The sequence below is a fragment of the Suricata suricatta genome, chromosome 8, assembly GCF_006229205.1.
Source record: "Suricata suricatta isolate VVHF042 chromosome 8, meerkat_22Aug2017_6uvM2_HiC, whole genome shotgun sequence".
NCBI classification, from domain to species: Eukaryota; Metazoa; Chordata; class Mammalia; order Carnivora; family Herpestidae; genus Suricata; species Suricata suricatta.
Window position 1 is genome coordinate 37,836,197 of NC_043707.1, and position 16,624 is coordinate 37,852,820.

General features: G+C 60.2%; 1 protein-coding gene across 1 annotated transcript in view; it reads left to right on the top strand.

Annotated features, from left to right (window-relative positions):
- PRKAR1B (protein kinase cAMP-dependent type I regulatory subunit beta) overlaps positions 1 to 16,624 on the top strand; it is an 89,851-nt gene that overhangs the window by 59,965 nt on the left and 13,262 nt on the right. Inside the window, exons 6-8 of the mRNA XM_029945768.1 lie at positions 5,497 to 5,655; positions 11,297 to 11,357; positions 15,806 to 15,927. Of these exons, the coding sequence (XP_029801628.1) occupies positions 5,497 to 5,655; positions 11,297 to 11,357; positions 15,806 to 15,927 (342 nt within the window). The remainder of the gene's footprint in view (positions 1 to 5,496; positions 5,656 to 11,296; positions 11,358 to 15,805; positions 15,928 to 16,624) is intronic.

Genomic DNA, 16,624 nt, shown 5'->3' on the forward strand with positions numbered 1-16,624 from the left:
CCTCACACCCACCCTCACACCCACCCTCACACCCCTCCTCACACCCACCCTCACACCCCTCCTCACACCCACCCTCACATCCATCCTAGCGCACTCACATCCAAAACCATAGTGTCTTGCAAACTGTAAAGTGCTGTCATCTGTCCCACTGCCCCAGGCCCCTTCATAAGTTGGAGGTGACGGGAAAGAGGCAGCTAAGAAGTGGCTGGCTTGGCCTGCTTCTCCTGTGGGAACCCTCCGCCCCCCGCCCCGGGGAGGTCACAGAGCCCAGCCCCAGGGCCCCTTGGGATGGGGTGGGGGCTGACGGGCAGGTCGCAGCCTCCCTGTTGGTGGGCTGCCAATGGCAGCCGCCTCACAATGCACCAGGAGTCCTAGCCAGGACTGGCCAGGGCCCCATGGAGGCAGTTTGGGGAGGGAGAAAGTGAGGTCACCTTCTTAGAGCTGAATTCCCAGGTACATTGTCTGGGCTGGCCCAGCCCAGCCTCGGAGCTCGGGTACAGAGGCGGCTTCAAGGTGCTCACGGGACCCGGGCTCCCTCCAGCCAGGATGTCCGGGCACCGCGGGTGGACGCCTGTGTCTGGCTGGAGTCTCAGACTTGGGCCAGCGGCCCCCGAGGGGACAGGTAGTGACTGGTGGGGGCTCCTGGCGGGGCGGCAGCCGTCCTGTGATGTGGGGCCCACAGGGCAACAGTGTGGGTGAAGGCCACATGTGAGGGAATCAAAAGGGCTCAGTCAGGGATCTGGAAGGACATGGTGACCAGCCAAGTGAGTCACGGGCCATGCGGTGTAATAATGACTGTCACTGCCGCTCCAGCCTCTGCGGCCTGGGTGCTGTGTGCCACGTGCCGGTCTCTATGAACCACCCTCTGGGGCACCTGGGGGCGACCTGGCTTCTCAGCTCCAGTGGCATCTGCCCCATTAGGAGTCGCGGCTCCCTGAGGGCCCCACCCCTTCTCCCCCTGGTTCGGTCGGCATCCTCAGCCCCTTCCTCTCCTGCAGGGAGGACACTGCACATAGCCCAGCAATGCCCCAGGGCACCGCCAGATGACCAGTGCCAAAGCCCCAGGTTCGGTTTCAATTATGGTTTTTCCAGGAGACACCACAGTGTGGTTGCCAAGAACTGTGATCCATTTTCTGAGGATAAAAATATCTCCCAGGGTGTTTTATTCATGGAACATGGCATTTCTACTTAAAAGGAAACTCCACCGCCGATTTTAGGGCTCGGAACGCAGTTTTGTCTGCGGCCCGGCTCCTCCCTAATCCTGTGAGATTTTCGTTATTTTCGGCCCCTCTTTGTGCCAGGACCGCTCCCCCCACCCCCCACAGGCTCTGGCCCACCCGGTTCCCTTCAATTCTCAGCCTCCAGGGGTGGGCATGAGGCCCCTGAGCTGTGGCCCGGCCCCGACAGGGCACCCGGGGGCACAGCTGGCAGGGTCCCTGGGTCACCGTCTGTTGTTCTGCAGTGTTTGCCTGGTGCTCTGTTTCTTTTTAGTTGGTAAAATACACATAACGTAAAATTTGTCATCTTAACCATTCGTAAACCTACAGCTCAGGGGCACTGAGCACATTCATGCTGCTGCTCAGCCATCCCCACCGTCAGTCTCCAGAGCGTTCCGTCTGCCCACCCTGAGACTCTGTCCCTGTTACACGCAGACCCCCACCCGCTCCCCCAGACCCGGCCCCACTGTCTGCACTATGTCTGTGAGTCTGACGCCCCCGGGGCCTCGTTTGGGTGGGTCCCAGTACGTGTCCTTTCATGTCTGGCTGTGTCACTCGGCATCGTGTCCTTCATGTTCATCCATGGTGTGGCAGGTGTCAGAGTTTCTTTTATGAGGTTGAGGGATAGTCCATCATGTGCCTTTTGTCATGTGGGCCAACCAAACTGTTTGTTCACGTCACGGACGTGGTGTGGCTCCCCATTTGGGCTGTCATGGGCCACGCTGCTGTGAGCATGGGGATGAGCTTCTGGCCCAGTCCCTGCTCTGAGGCTGTCTCTGTTAGTCAGCCACGTACAGAGCCCTGTGGCCACGGCCTAGCGCTGGCTGTGATGTCTTCCCACCTCGACTCCGGGCCTTCCGACCACGTCTCATTCACAGAGCACGTCTGGGGGCCCAAGCGTGCACTTAACCAGCAGCCCCGCTGTGGTCAGGGGCTGGTTTGGACTCAGCTGGTGATGACCGCCCTCTGGGACTGGGGGCCACATGCCACACCTCCACCTTCCGGATGGGCACTCCAGGGTCCTGGGGAAACCCTGCCCTGTGGGTGCCTGCGTGTGGTCAATGTGGGGGGAGGCCAGGAGGAGCGCTGTGCGCCGTGACAGAGTTGGGGCTCTTCCGGGGGGACCTGGCCGGCTTTCCACCCGACTGGATGCTGAACTGGCGTGGCCCGGGCACTGCGGAAGGGAGCCTCACCGCCCGTGCTCGGGGTGCCCAATGAGCAGTGAGAGGGAGGCGGGGTGTCGCTGCCCCCAGGTGCCTCTGGGTAACCGGCCGAGTGACCAGGATTTGGGTGCTGAGTCGCGGCGGATGCTGCTGCCAGGGCCTGGGAGGCGGGAGGAGACGGGCCATTAGCTTTTCCTGGCCACCGGTGAAGGGAAACAACAGTGGGGGCACGTGGGCCATGCCCAGGGGGCGTGAGAAAGCGGGAGGGGCTGCGGGCACTGCCCCCACCGGCCGCGCTCTGTCTCCACTTCCCAGACGGTTTCTGCTTTCTGTGTGGTGGAGCGTTGCCCCAAAGTGCCCGGGCCAGAGGGCAGGTGGTGGATAGAGGCAGTGGGCGCCCTGTGGGCGGTGCTCACTCTCCACGAAGGGGGGGGCTGCCCTGTTCTCTCACTGAGCAGGACCTGTGCCCCGGGACAACCACCACGTCACAGCCCCCTGCTGAGGGACCTCTCCACCCCTTCCCCCTCCCCTCTGGCAGCCCCACACTGTTCTCCACACACCAGTAGAGGGAGTGTCACAGTGTAAGCCAGGTGAGGTGCCGGAACTTTCCGTGGCTTCCTTTTGCTTCTAGAACATCTCAACCCTTCCCTCCCCGACCCCTTGCTCTTGCCCCCACGGCATCTGTCCCTGCTTGATCATGCTGCATCTAGTAGCATTCTTCATTTCACTGTGGCCTCAGGGCCTTTGCACGTCCTGTCCTGGGCCTCAGTCGCCCTTCTCCCACATCTTTGCATGCTGAGCTGGGCGCTCAGGCCTGGCTCAAGTCCCCTCCACAGAGAGCTCTCTACGGACGGCCTCTGCCATGGTCCTGCTCTCTTCACGCCCAGAGCATGCTTCACATGAATGTGTGTGTGTGATTATTTGCCTCCAGCCTTTCTCCCGGCTGGTGAGGGGTCCCTGTGAACAGGAACCTGCTGCCTTTCCCTGCTGACTGCAGCAGTTAGAGCACGCAGGGCACAGAAGGGCACTCAATCCACACTGGAGGTGACGGACAGACGGATGAATGTGCTAATGCAGAACGGCCAAGCGGGGGCTCTGGGTTCAGCCCGAGAAGTCACCATAGGCGGTGGGACCATGAGTGTAGCCCAGTGAGGCCTCCCACCATTTTTCTTCTAAAAGAAGAAGAAGAAGCAAAAAATGAAACAAGGCAAGAAGGAGCTCCTTTGCGTGCCAGCTGGGGTGGGGCTCAGCGCCGTGCCCGTCTCGGTGACAGAGCCCAGTGTCCCGAGAAGGATGGCCCCTTTGTGCTCTGTGGGCCGGCCGGCTGCATGGTCCTGGGCCTGCCTACAGCTCCACACAATGGCTCTCTCTGACGCCTCACCGGGAGCTCTCCGAGGCCTGGACGTCTGGGTAGGGAAGGGGGTCCCCGTGGTCCTGCACTGCTCACCCTTTGGGGATGTACCTCAGGAAAAGGGTGCAGAGGTGCCTGGGGGTCTCTGCTGAGCCCCCTTCTCTGTTCCCTGGGTCTCTGTGCTCTTTTGTCTGCTGGGCAGCCAGTGTCCCCTGGAGAAGTCATGGGAATGTCTGTCCTGCAGGATGAGTGCCTGCTGCACGACCATGACAGCCAGCAGGCTGGACCCAACAGCGCACATAGCCAGTGCAGAGGGACGTGCCTCTGATTCCTTCCCGAGGGGCTGTGGTGGCTGGAGGGGACCTGGGGACGTCCAGAGCACACTGGAGCCGCACAGCTGGGGTCTGTGCACATGACTGCTGGGGAGTCACACCTCCGTGGCCAGGACCTCACCACAAGGAAGCTCTGTGCGGGACGGCCAGCCCGGCTGTGCCCGGATCACCCAGACCACTGATAAGTTGTCACCGCCCCCTCCCCATGGGCCCTGGGTCCCCTTCGAGAAAACCAGGTGGCCCCTGCACCCCGAGAAGTCCTGGGTCACCGGCTGTCTTTGCTGCACCCCTGCAGGCCTGTGGCCAGTCTATTCTCGGGAAGGACAGGACTCTGCTCTGGCTCCTCGAGGGCCTCATCATGCGGAGGCTGGTGTCCACCCCCCCCCCCCACCGTGTACCCAGATGCGGCCGCAGGAGCGTGACCACAGGGTTGGGCAGGGCACATACCTGGGCCCCACGGGCAGCTTTGCCTCTGCCATGGTCCTCGTCCATCCAGCCGCACTTCCGGCTGGGTCTCGCCTGAGCCTCGCACGCCCGGAAGGCGCAGTTCTTACCTGCATGGTGTTCTCTCGCAGGTACGCGCTTCGGTGTTCTTGGTCACAGGCAGAGAATGAGTCATTGATTTCAGTAAGAATCGCATTCGTGATTCACCGAGACCCATTCTTTCCTGACGCGCACCCATTTTGCCAATGGCAACTATTCTTCAAGGCCATTGACACACTGGGGGGATAATGTGCGCGTTGTGTCCGCTTATAGTAACCAGAGCTGCACAGGCACCGCATAATAAACAATCTCTGCCATTCTTGCACCGGCGGGAGCGTGCGGGGCCCGGGCACAGTGGGAGCCTGTGCCGAGCATCCACACGGGCTCAAAGGGCCTTCTCAGCCCAGCCTTCGCTCCTCGGTGCCCCAGCTACGTCCCCGCTGACCACAGGCCCAGGGAGGCTGGTGCCGCCTCAGGCAGGGGAGGCCCGTCTACATGGCTCTTTCCGGGCTGGGCACAGGTGCTGGTTGGAGGTGGGGGCACCGGGCAGCCCTGTGTAAGCACCGAGTTGGCTGATGAGGAATAGAGATGAAGGCCAGCAGGGGCCCAGGCAGGGCTCTGCAGGGACCAGGAGCCCTGGGCAGTGTTTCCGCCTCCGCCTCCAGCCCGTCTTGCCGCCATCGGGGCAGGGAAGGGGCCTTGACTCAGAAGATGCCCCTGCAGCTGCCCAACCAGGGCTCTGCGCAGACCTGGGGAGGGTGGGCAGCTATGCCGGCCAAGAGCCAGGCCATGCTCGGGCAGGCGAGGGGGCCCGGGGTCCCAGCCGCACATGCCTGCCTTGCTGGGCCCCCTCAGGTGGGCGCAGAGGAGGGCTCCCAGTGCAGGACGCGCCAGCCTGACCCCACCCGCCCCTGTGACATTCCTGATGTGTCTCATTCTGTCCCCTGAAGGTGTATGTTAACGGAGAGTGGGTGACCAGCATCAGCGAAGGGGGCAGCTTTGGGGAGCTGGCACTTATCTACGGCACCCCCAGGGCAGCGACCGTGAAAGCCAAGACAGACCTCAAGCTCTGGGGCATTGACCGGGACAGCTACAGGCGCATCCTCATGGTGAGTGGCGCCCTGGCATGGGTGGTTCGGCAGGGCCGGGATGTCTGGCACACATCCGCGGCCAAGCATCTCACAGGAGCTCTGGCTTCATCCCAGCGAGGATGGTAGATAAGGGCCAAGGGGGTGGGTGCAAAGTATGGGAGCAATTCTGGAAACCAGGTAGCTGGGGATGCTCCTTTCCCTTCCTTTCCTATCTTTTTTTAGCTATTTGGAATGGGGTCACGATGGCTTGTGCTCTAGCAGCCATCCTGGACCATGAGGTGACTCAGAGTAGAACCCATTCACCAAGGTGACAGCGTAAAGAGATGCCAGGAGCCCGGCTCTGTGGTGGCTCCAGCACAGCAGGACCAGACTGCTTGGCTCCAGACATCCTATGTGGGGGTTAGCCCTTGGGTGTTTTCTCCTTTGTCTCTCACATGCAGCTACATCCACTCTGGGTGGGTGCAGGCCCCCCATTTGGCAGTCGGGGGCATGGCAGGTGCACACAGGGGGCTCCCAGAGGTGAGCTGGGAGCTGGGAAGGCCCTTCCTGGAGGCAGGAGGTCTTCCCATGCTTACTCAGTGCTCGTCCTGCACACTCGCCTGCCAGGCGCCGTTCTCAGTGCTAAAACCCATCCGGGAAGGTCACGTATGTGGCACCTGGCCTCAGGAAGCCCGCAGGCCAGCGGGGAGTCGGGGAACAAACACGTACCTCAGATGATGACAGTTCCTTGGAGAGAAACAAAGCTGAGGACAGGGTGGAGGGGACTGAGAGGCGGGAGGAGCTGCTGTTCTCTAGAGAGGTCCGAGGCCCTCCCGTCACGAGATGACACTTGAGCAGAGTCCTTGCGTGTCCAGGAGAGCGTGTCTGGGCTTGCATGTTCCTCGTGGAGCCATGGGGTTGCCGCCATGGGTGCGGGAACGGGGGGTCCCATGGGGGTGCGGCCCGTGGGCTCACCTCCCACCCAGAGTCCTCAACTCCTGCCTGATGGTCAGGGGTCTGTCTTGACCCTGGGAGGGTGAGGGAGCCCGAGCCTGGGACCGGCCATGCCCCTCTGAGGACGCCCCAGCTAGATCATGTGCCTCTGTCCCTCCCTGTCACTGAGCAGAGGCCCCTGGAGCCAAGGCCTGGCCCTCGAGAAGCCTCAGTCCTCAGCCGCTGGCGCTCTCCTGGGGGTGAGGGTGGGGCCAGGCACTCTTATGGGCGATGAGGGGGTGGCCCGGGAGAACCTGGGTGGGGGCTGGTTGCCAAGAGCAGCTCCAGAGGTCAGAGGTGGTGTCTGCTCAGACCCAGCTCCTACCAGCCTCGAGGAAGGTGTCGGGGCAAGCTCCCTGCCTAGAGACTTTGGCGTCCCCCATGTGTCCTGCGGGGCTAGGCTGTCTCCCTGTGGATGGTGCAGCTTCTGGCAGGGCGGGGCTTTGGTCTGGGGGTACTCAGGGGCAGGCCTGGTTTCAGTCCACGGGCATTTTAGAGACGCCCCAGGCCTCAGTCAGACGGAAGCCAGGGGAGGGAGTCCTGCCCGGACTGCCCCTCGTCCTGAGAACGTCCTGGCCTTACTGTAACACCTGGTCTACACAATGCACCGAGGGTTCAGTGCAGTCCTGGCAGTCAGGGTCTGATCAGTCTCCGTGCATGTGAGGAACCCGTCCTCCATGCGCTCGGCGAGCATTGGCTGAGCACCCACCATGTACAGGAGATTAGAGCTGGGGATACATCAGGAGAAAGTGGCTGAATGTCCCTGCATCTTGAAGCCCAGCCCATGCTCCCTCCTCTTTGTCTTCAACCTGCAGCCTCTGCTTTCCCTGGGAGAGGCTGGCTGCCCGGTGGGGGGCACCCTGAGCCCCCCTACACCCTGGCAGGGGTGGGTAGGTTCCAGAGAGACCCAGCAGCCTCTGCCCATTCTGCGTGCACCTGGCCCCCCATTGCATAAGCCATCATGTCTGGCCATCGTCAGCACGAGCCCCCTGGGCTGTGGGATTCTCGTGGCTGGAACCCTATATTCAGGGAGGTTCCCAACCCAGCAAGGCAGCTGGCACTTCCTCTGTCCCCATTCTGGAGCCTGTGTGCTAAGAATAGCCCTGGCTGTGCCATGGGCCTGCAGGCCTCTCTCCTGGCAGGAGCGCCGTGGTGCTGGCCGGCAACAGAGGGAGCATCCTGCAGGATGGCGTCCGTTTTCACATCAGTCCTGGGTGCCGATGGACTTGGATGCATCCACCGTGTAAAGTGGCCTCGCCATGCATCCACTTAGCACCGAGCTGGGACTCGCCATGGGAGTGGGGAGTGCCAGTGTGTCTCCAGGGATTCAAGCTGCAGGGAGCCCAGGGTATCTAATCTGGAAAGTTCCCTTGAATGTCCCTTCCCTTCCCTCTGCTGCTCCATGCAGCGTAGAGGAATGGATGGAGCTCGGCAAGGCACGGAGCAGGGCCAGGCCATCCCTGCATCTGCAGTGAGGGCACGTCCTGGTCCGCTGGCTGTGAGGTGGCTCCCAGCCCATCCCTCCAGGTCAGGTGTGGGGTACCTTGCGTGGAGAAGGCAGAGAACCTCCTCGGGCTGCCGTGCACCCGTGAAGCAGAGTCAGGCACCGGCCTCTCCTGCAGGGGGGCCCGAGGGGTGCACGCCCGGACTGACTCCCGCTCGGCTGTGAACAGGCACTCGGGCCCCCACTAGCCTCACCTGAAGTCTCCATTGCGGCAGGAAAGCACCCCACGGTGGGGGCGCTGTGGCCAGCCTCCTCCCGTGAGCCGTCTTGCTGCAGGGGATGGCAGGACCAGCTGCCTTGGCCTTTAATGTCCGAGGTCTCCAGGCAGAGAATCACCGGCATGCCACTGGGTGGCGTCCCTGTGGGAGGCCTGTGGGAACAGCAGTGGTTTTTCAAAAGAAACGCCTTTTCCACAGCAGGGCCGTGGGGGCGTCCGATGCTCCGGCCTGAGATGCTGCCCCTTTGGTGGCCGCAGTGTGGCAAACACCCTGGGTTCTGCCACAGACTGCCTGGCTCTGCATTCTCGCCTGGGCCACTAGCCATGGCCGGGAAGAAGCACCTTCACTGCTGTCCCGTCTGGCAATGAGGTGGACTGCTGGCTGGGTCCCCAGCCCTGTTGGGGCCTTGCTGACGGAGGGCCCGGGGGTGGCTGTGGGCCTCTGTGTGGACAGCGGGACACTGTTAGAATTGTAAAATAGGGACTCATAGCCTCTGTCTCACTGGGTATGCCTGGGTCCCATCGGCATGTCACTTGGCCCAGGGGCTCCCATAACCTTCCTGGGATCCTCTGGGGAGGACACAGGCCAGACAGATGGAGTGTGCTTGCACCCATGCCTAGTGAGGGGCGGCAGTCTGACCCAGGGCTGTCTGGATGCCCCTCCTGCATGTGTGCAGGTCCACATCCTGGACACTGAGCTGTAGAAAAGGTACATGCCGCCCCCACCTGTGCCTCCCACACTCTGCCGAGGCGAGGCCCAGTGTAACATGGTCCAGGACCCCACACAGTGGGTCCCCTCCATGAGTGAATATGTCCAGGACCCCACACAGCGGGTGCCCTCTGGGGAGGGAAGATACTCAACAAGTCCTTAGTTCTCTGGACAAGCACTAGTTTTGCATCGACATCCTGCTTTGACCCTGACCCCATCACTTAATAGCCACATGGACGCAAGGAGGTTACGACCCTTCCCTGATCACCACACCTCCCTGTAGAGTGGAGACGGGACTGATGGTGACCCCAGGGGCACGGGTGGACCTGATCCTTCGAGGCGTTTGTCTTAGTAGCACTGGGGAAGTTTGAGCTGAGCTACTTCTGCTCACCTCTTCCCAGGTCAGGCATCTTGGCAGCATCGAGAGCATGTTTGCAGAGGCCTCCATCTCTGATGGTGGGAGAGTCACTCTGAGACTGATAGCCCTCCCGCTGCATCTCGGTGGGAAGCAGACAAGGAGCCTTCCGGGCTTAGGTGGGGTGTGGCACAGCAGAGCAGCATGGGAAGTTTGGGGGAAGGTAGAGAGGAGTCCAGGTCAAAGACACAGAGAACATAGTGCCAACTGGCCACTCTTCTGTTGGGGAAACTGAGGCCCAGAGGTGCTGAGACTGGTCTAAGAGTGTGGGAGGTTATGAATGATCTGGATTTGGGACAGGAATCTCCTGGCCCTCTAAATCAGCCCTCTTCCACTGTACTTAGTAAAGATCATCACAACTACTAGCACCACTGTCACCATCCACACCACCATAACTATCACCATCAAATGTCATCATCATCATCATTCACATCTATCACCATCACCACCATCAATACCACCACCATCATTGTCATCACCACTATCCGTATCACCATGATCCCCATCACTTTTATCATCATTACTGCCATCACCACCATCACCACCATCATCACCACCACCATCATCATCATCATCATCAACACGATCATCACCACCATCACCACCATCACCAGCATCATCAGCATCTTAATCACCAGCATCTCCATCAGCACTATCATCATTGCTATCATCACCACCATCATCACCAAGCTTTGGGATGTGTAAGGCCCAGTCTGGGTTTCATTCCTGCTCCTGTGACCCCAATCTAGGCAGTCACTTGCCCCTCTGAGCCTGCTTCCTCATCTGGGGATGAGGGAATCATGCCCTTGTCTCATAGGAGTCCTAGGGCCTGGGTGCCTAGGGGATCTGCTGCTGCCCTGGTCTGAGCACATTTTCAGCACATGCCCCCCTCCCTCCTCTCTTCCTACCAGGTGTCCGGTCTGTGGTGTCTGGTCTTTCCATCCTTTTCACACCCCAGGTGATGGATGAGGCTGCTTGAATTTAACCAAACCTGGCTTGCTGCTCTGCTGGTGGATGGCACGTCCCTGTTTTCTTAATGTGTGGTACCCAACAGCACTCGTTGGTGGGGCTGCCATGGACAGTTGTGGGGCGTGTCCTCTGTGCACAGGCTCTGGGCACAGGCTAAGGGGGTAAAGTCCGGACAGCTCTCTGCCTGCGAGGCTGGTGCTGACTGCTGGGCCTCCTTCTGCTTCACTCAGACCACCAGGCCACTGGGCTGCTGCTTGAAGAAGTGGGTGCCCTCTTCCAATTCCTGTAAAGGGTGATGGGCACTTTCTGCCAGTTTCTTCTTACTCACCTGCATTTGGTTGGGAAAGAAGCACCTCATTGGCTGTTCTCACCAGGCATCAGGCACAGTCAGCCCAGGGACCTCACTGCCATCGGCTACTCCCTCCCTTAGCGCATCACAAGCTCAGTTCTGCCACCAGCCCCAGCATCTCTCCAGACGTGTGTGTGTGTGTGTGTGTGTGTGTGTGTGTGTGTGTGTGTGTGTTGGGGGGAAGGGTGGGGTGTGGGGAGTCCAGCTCAGACAGCGCCCCTAGCCATCCCACCTTGGAGACACCTGCTCTGCACATGGAAACCTCATCACAGGGTTCTGGTCAGTGGGGTGCTCATCATGTGGACTGGTCACTGGCCTGGGCAGGATGAGGTCGCTGTTGCAAGGGGGGTACAGTTGCCTGCCTGGAGGAGGTACTAGGTGGGGTCATGTAGCGGCTTGTGGGACATGGGATGCTCAAAGGGTGGCCTTTTAAGAGTTCAGAGTCATTTGGGAGAGTTTGGAAACGTCAAAATGAGTTAGGCACAAAGACCCACTTTCTTTTCTGTCTTATTTCTCCCGAACAGGGCAGCACCCTGAGAAAGCGCAAGATGTACGAGGAGTTTCTCAGCAAGGTCTCCATCCTGGGTCAGTGGCCCCTCCCATGTGCAGCCCCTCCCTGCGTGCGGCCCCTGTCCCGTGTGCAACACCCCGTGCAGCCCCGTGCTGGGTGGCCTTCTGCGGCCTCCTCGGAGTCCTGCCTCCTGGCTCCCGCCATTTCCACGGTGCCTGTGTGCCTGGTCTGGCACTCTTGGTGATGTGTGGTGTTGGGACATGCACACGTGTGAACCACACAGTGTGCACCCACACAGACATGTACACGAACGTATACACCCACGCAGGCATGCTCACAGAGACACACGTATGCACCCACATGAGGATGCTCACACACACACACATATGCACCCACATGAGCACATCTACATGTGTATCAGCACAGGCATGACCACATGTGTATGTGCACACACTCGTGCACAAACACACCGAGAGCTCTGTGTCAGCTCCGCCAGGCAGCGTGATCCTCTCCTGGATTGTCTGTGCCCTCGTCCCATGTGCTCTGCGTGTCTGTCCCTTGGCCATCAGTGTCACCACCAACCCCTCCTCCACGTCCGTCTGTTTTTGGCTGCAAGCCCATTTCACGTTCCAGTAAACGTGGTCTGCTCTGTCGAGCGTTCCCTGACCTGTTTTGGTTTTTCCCCAGTGAGATTTCTCCTGGTGTGTTTTTGCCCTTCCCTGTCCTGGGTTCTGATAAACACATTGGCTGAAGCTCAGTTGGTTTCGAGAAGTGTCAACAAAACTGTTGCCGGCCAGGGGTTTTCAGCATTTTGAAGCTGCCGCACCCCACGTGACGACCCGCTGCTGCTGCAGACTGGCCCTTGTCTGTGTGGAGCACTGACACGTGGCCGGTGTGACTAAGGGACCGAATTTTAATTTTATTTCATTTTAATCAATTTAAATGCATGTACACACCTGTGGCTGGCGGCTTCCACTTTGGCCAGAACGGCTCTAGCCCACGGGAGGGGCCCTGCATGGGAGGGGGGTGGACAGCGGGTGCTGAGTCCCTGGGAACCACTGGGAGCCTCTATCCAGCAGCAGAGCTCAAGGCCTTCTGGGTGAGGACGGGGAACGAAGGGGTCCATCTTTTCCAAGGGCCTGACAGGACGAGAAAGGAAATGAGACCACTGGGGTGGGAGGTGCAGCACCAGGGCTGAGGCTCGGGGAAGAGGCCCTGGATTAGGGCATCTCCCCTCCCTGCATGACATGAGCCCGTGGGGATGCCGGGCTCCCCTCTACCCAGTCCCCGCTGTCCAGGCTGCAGAGACCAGGGGAGGGCCCACTGCCTGCCCTTCCAGCGGAGGATTGGGGGGGAGGTCAGGAGGGAGCCTGCGCCAATCTCAGACATGAGGAGGGCAAGGCCACGGTGCCGAATAGACCAACAGAGGTGCCGGAGCTGCAGAGAAAAGCTGAGAGCAAGCGACACATGGGAAGGAACCACTTGGAAGAGATCATGTCCACAGAGGCAGAAACCAAATCCAGGGTAGGGTTTTTTCAGAACACAGATACCCCCCAGAGAGCAGTGGCCCGAAGAGGGAAGAGCTGGGAGGCACATCCCAGCCAAGCCTTGGGGGCCGGGGCCACGGGAGGAGCTGGTGCGGTGGTGCCCACAAAGCCATCTGACAGCGAAAGTGGAAGGCCAGCTCCTGAGGAGTCGGCACGGGGCAAGAGGCGGGAGTCAGGCTGGGCGTGCCGTGAAGATGCTGCACATCTCCAGAAGACAGCTGAAGGCCAACCGTACTTCACTGATAACAAATTTAAAATGTTTTAAACCTTCACCAGATCTGAAGCAATCGTGACAAAATATTCACACAATTTTATTCAGGATGGATGCTGTGGGTTATGTCGTTTGTGCTTCTTTTTGGATTAACTTTTTTCCAAACGAGGACAAGTGGACAAGATTGAGCACGGAGCCCGGGAAGGGCACCGGGCAGTCACAGAGCAGGTCCCTCTGGAGGGCGTGTCACCAAACCCAGGAGAGTGCCGGGGATGTGCCGGATGTGCCACTGAGGACAGAGGAAGCACGGAGCCACGTGAAGTCATTCAGTCAAGGCAGAGTGCAGGCCCCAGATCCCTGGAGCAAGGGGCCCGGCACCCGAGAGGCAGGCTTGGAAGGCCCCACACAGGGTGGGGGGTGGGGGGTGCATCTGCTCCTTCCCAGCCCACACCAGGGAGCGAAAACCAACACTGGAGGGAGGCCAGCCGGGGCCACCTGTGTCCTTGACACGGAGCCTGTCCACAGTTCAGTGGGTCAAGTTAAGCTGCAGGAAATGGCCCATTTTCAGGCACCCGGGTGGCTTAGCCTGTTGAGCGCCTGATGTCAGCTCGGGTCAGGATATCACAGTTCATGGGTTTGAGCCCCATCTCAGGCTCTGTGCTGACACTTTGCTCTATTTCTTCAGTTATTTGTAGCAAATATGAGTAATTTAACCAAAAACAGTAAAGTAGGTCTGGCAGGAGGGCGCAGAGGGGTATTTGACCCCGAGTCAGCACTCACCAGGGCGCGCGTGGAGCAGCACCACCCCACACCCTCTCCAAGGTCCTGTGAGATGAAGAGAGAAGGTTCTGGTTTTTCTCTTGCTCTCGTGGTAAAAGCAGATCCACCGTTACAGTCGTTTTCAACTTCGAGGCGTCTGCACTCGGTGTTGTGCCTCCACCCTCTCCCTGGTTCTAGAAGCTTCTCATCACCCCCAGTGGAGGCCCCGTGCCCACCAGCCCGTCTCTGCAGGTGCCTGGTCTGCATGTGCTGTATGAAGGGATGTGCACTGGGCGGTCAGTGCTGTACTCAGTGACATGGAACTCAACAGCCTCATGAGCGGGTCCTCGTGGTCTCACGGCTGGGGGGAGGGGTATTTTAGCCCCACAAGAAATCCCTGAACCTAGGGCCCCCTGGTCCCTCGCCACCCCCTTTCTCTCGGAGCCCGAGCGCCCCGATCACCTTCCACATCCCTCCTGCTCCTACTGCCTGCCTGGCGCTCTGACACACTCTGCTCAGCCCCCATCCATAGGCTTTGTTCCCTCCAATGAATCCATCGCCGCCAAGCCCTTCTCCGTGGCAGTCAGGCAGAGTAACCCCAAGGCTGATGCTTCGCCCTCAGTCGCCACAGCTGCACAGAAGGTCCAGCGTAGGAAGATCTGCCTCAGCAGGAAGGAAAGTGGAGACGGCCCCTGTGTGCCTGCCTCGGCCTGGAGGTTCTGGCCCCTGACGGGCACTGGATGCAGTGGCCTGGGGAGCCCGGGGGGCCTAGGGGGAGCGTGAGTGCAGAAGCCACCCGCCCCTCGGCACGCCCACGCCTACGTGCTGACTGCTGAGCAGGAGCCACCCAGGCCTGCGGGTCACGCAGCAGCTCTGGGGCTCTGGCTGCAGGATGTGTGTGATGGCCGAGGGGCACCTGCATACATTCGCATCCTGCCTGGGCGCAGTGTTGAAAATCTGGCTCAGGAAAGGGCACCGTGCTCCCTGGAGGCTCAGCCTGTGGACCCCTTGGGCTGGGAATCCTGCGCACAGCAAAACCCGCCCCCAGGGATCCTGCCTCAGAGACCAGACTCTTCAGTAATCGGGTCCCACAGACTGCTGTCTCCCAGCCCCGTGTGGCTTCACTTTCAGGCCATGGAGCATCACGTTTCAGCTGTGACAGAGACCTGCTGCTGAGACGCGGGAACAGACTTCCTCCGGGTGGTGTGACTGGACAGTGAGCGCCCCGCAGCCTCGCTTGGGAGCCTACAGACAAGACGTCCATGTTCACAGGCCGGCCCTCGCACCCACCTCCGACCCCCGGCTCAGTCCGCCCTGAGGCCCTGCTGTGTCCGGTCCCACGGCTGGCAGATGTACAGGCCTGCGTGGGGACGCCCGGCTCCTGCCTCCGTGCCGACCTCTCCCGGCGGGCCCGTGGGGCGCGTGTGCTGGCGGCTCCACCAGAGCTCATCCTTTGCTACGGGAAACATTGGCAGCCGTCTGAGAGTGGAGAAATCCCGCTCCTAACCTAGTTCTAAAATAAATGCTTTGCCTTGTATTTTTAGCTGCTGACCTACTTAAGTATCTGATAAGTCTAGGCCAGGGAAGTTTCTTCTGCCAAAAAAGAAATAGTTAACCAGGCAATCATTACTTTCTTATAGAGGGAGTGGATGGGGCGTCCTGGGTGTTTTTTCCCATCCCGAAGGTTAGGGACGGACAGTGACCAGGAAGGGAAGGTGTGGGGAGGGGTGGAAAGGTATACGGAATTTGCAGGCTGTAACGATAAGCATGGGGTTGGAATTAAGTATTTTGACCTAAAATAACCTAAGACAACAGAAGGCAAGCTGTGCCCAGCCCCAGAGCACAAACGCTTCTGCAGCCGAGCGTGGACGAATAGTGCTTCGTTCCCACGGATGCCTGCTCCCTGATGGACGTGAAACCGAGTAGCAGCCGTGGCGCTTGGCTGGAGCACTAGCCCAGCGCTGGGGTGCGGGGCACACTGACGGCCCCTTGTCGCCTGCTCCAGAGTCCCTGGAGAAGTGGGAGCGCCTGACCGTGGCCGACGCCTTGGAGCCTGTGCAGTTTGAGGACGGAGAGAAGATCGTGGTCCAAGGGGAGCCTGGGGACGACTTCTTCATCATCACAGAGGTGAGTGCTGCCTGGAGATTAGGGGTGTGGGGACCGGGCGCCCTGCCCCTGCTGCTCCGGCGTGCGGCCCCGGGCCCCCCCACACTTGCTCTCTGTCCCGCTGACAGCTTCACGCCTGTGCTGCCGAGTCTCCTCTGAGAAAATCCTTTGGGTCCCCCTGCCCGGGTGTGTGGTGCCAACACAGTGTGGGCTCCATGGAGGTGGGGGGTCTGAACCCCCGTCGGACCCCTGGGTGTGATGTGGCACCTCCAGTTTGGTGGCACGTTGTCCCTGGCGGACATGTGTAAATTTAGTGCACATGGAGTCTTCCATGTTGTTTCTGACTACAACGTGTAAACCTACAGTGCTCTCAAATTAACAGGTTAGTTTTTAAAAGGGGCTCCAGGTTCCCGAGCTGGACACCCATGAGTCATTTTTACGAGGCCCAGCGACAGCTGGCTCTGGGACCGTAATCCGTGTCGGCCACACTCCAGCCTGTCACTGACAGGGGCGAGCAGCTGCTGTGGCCGTCTGTCCGCAGGGCTGTGCTGGGCAGAGACCCCCAGAGTGAGCCCCCACCCCGACGCTGCCTGGAATGAATGGGGGGCCTGCCTCTCCGTGGGAAGCCCCGATTACGCGGGCCCAGAAGTATGCTGCCGCCTGTTGGGCTCGCTTCCTCCTCCTCGGATGCTCAGGGTGGAAGGATTTCACGTTCATG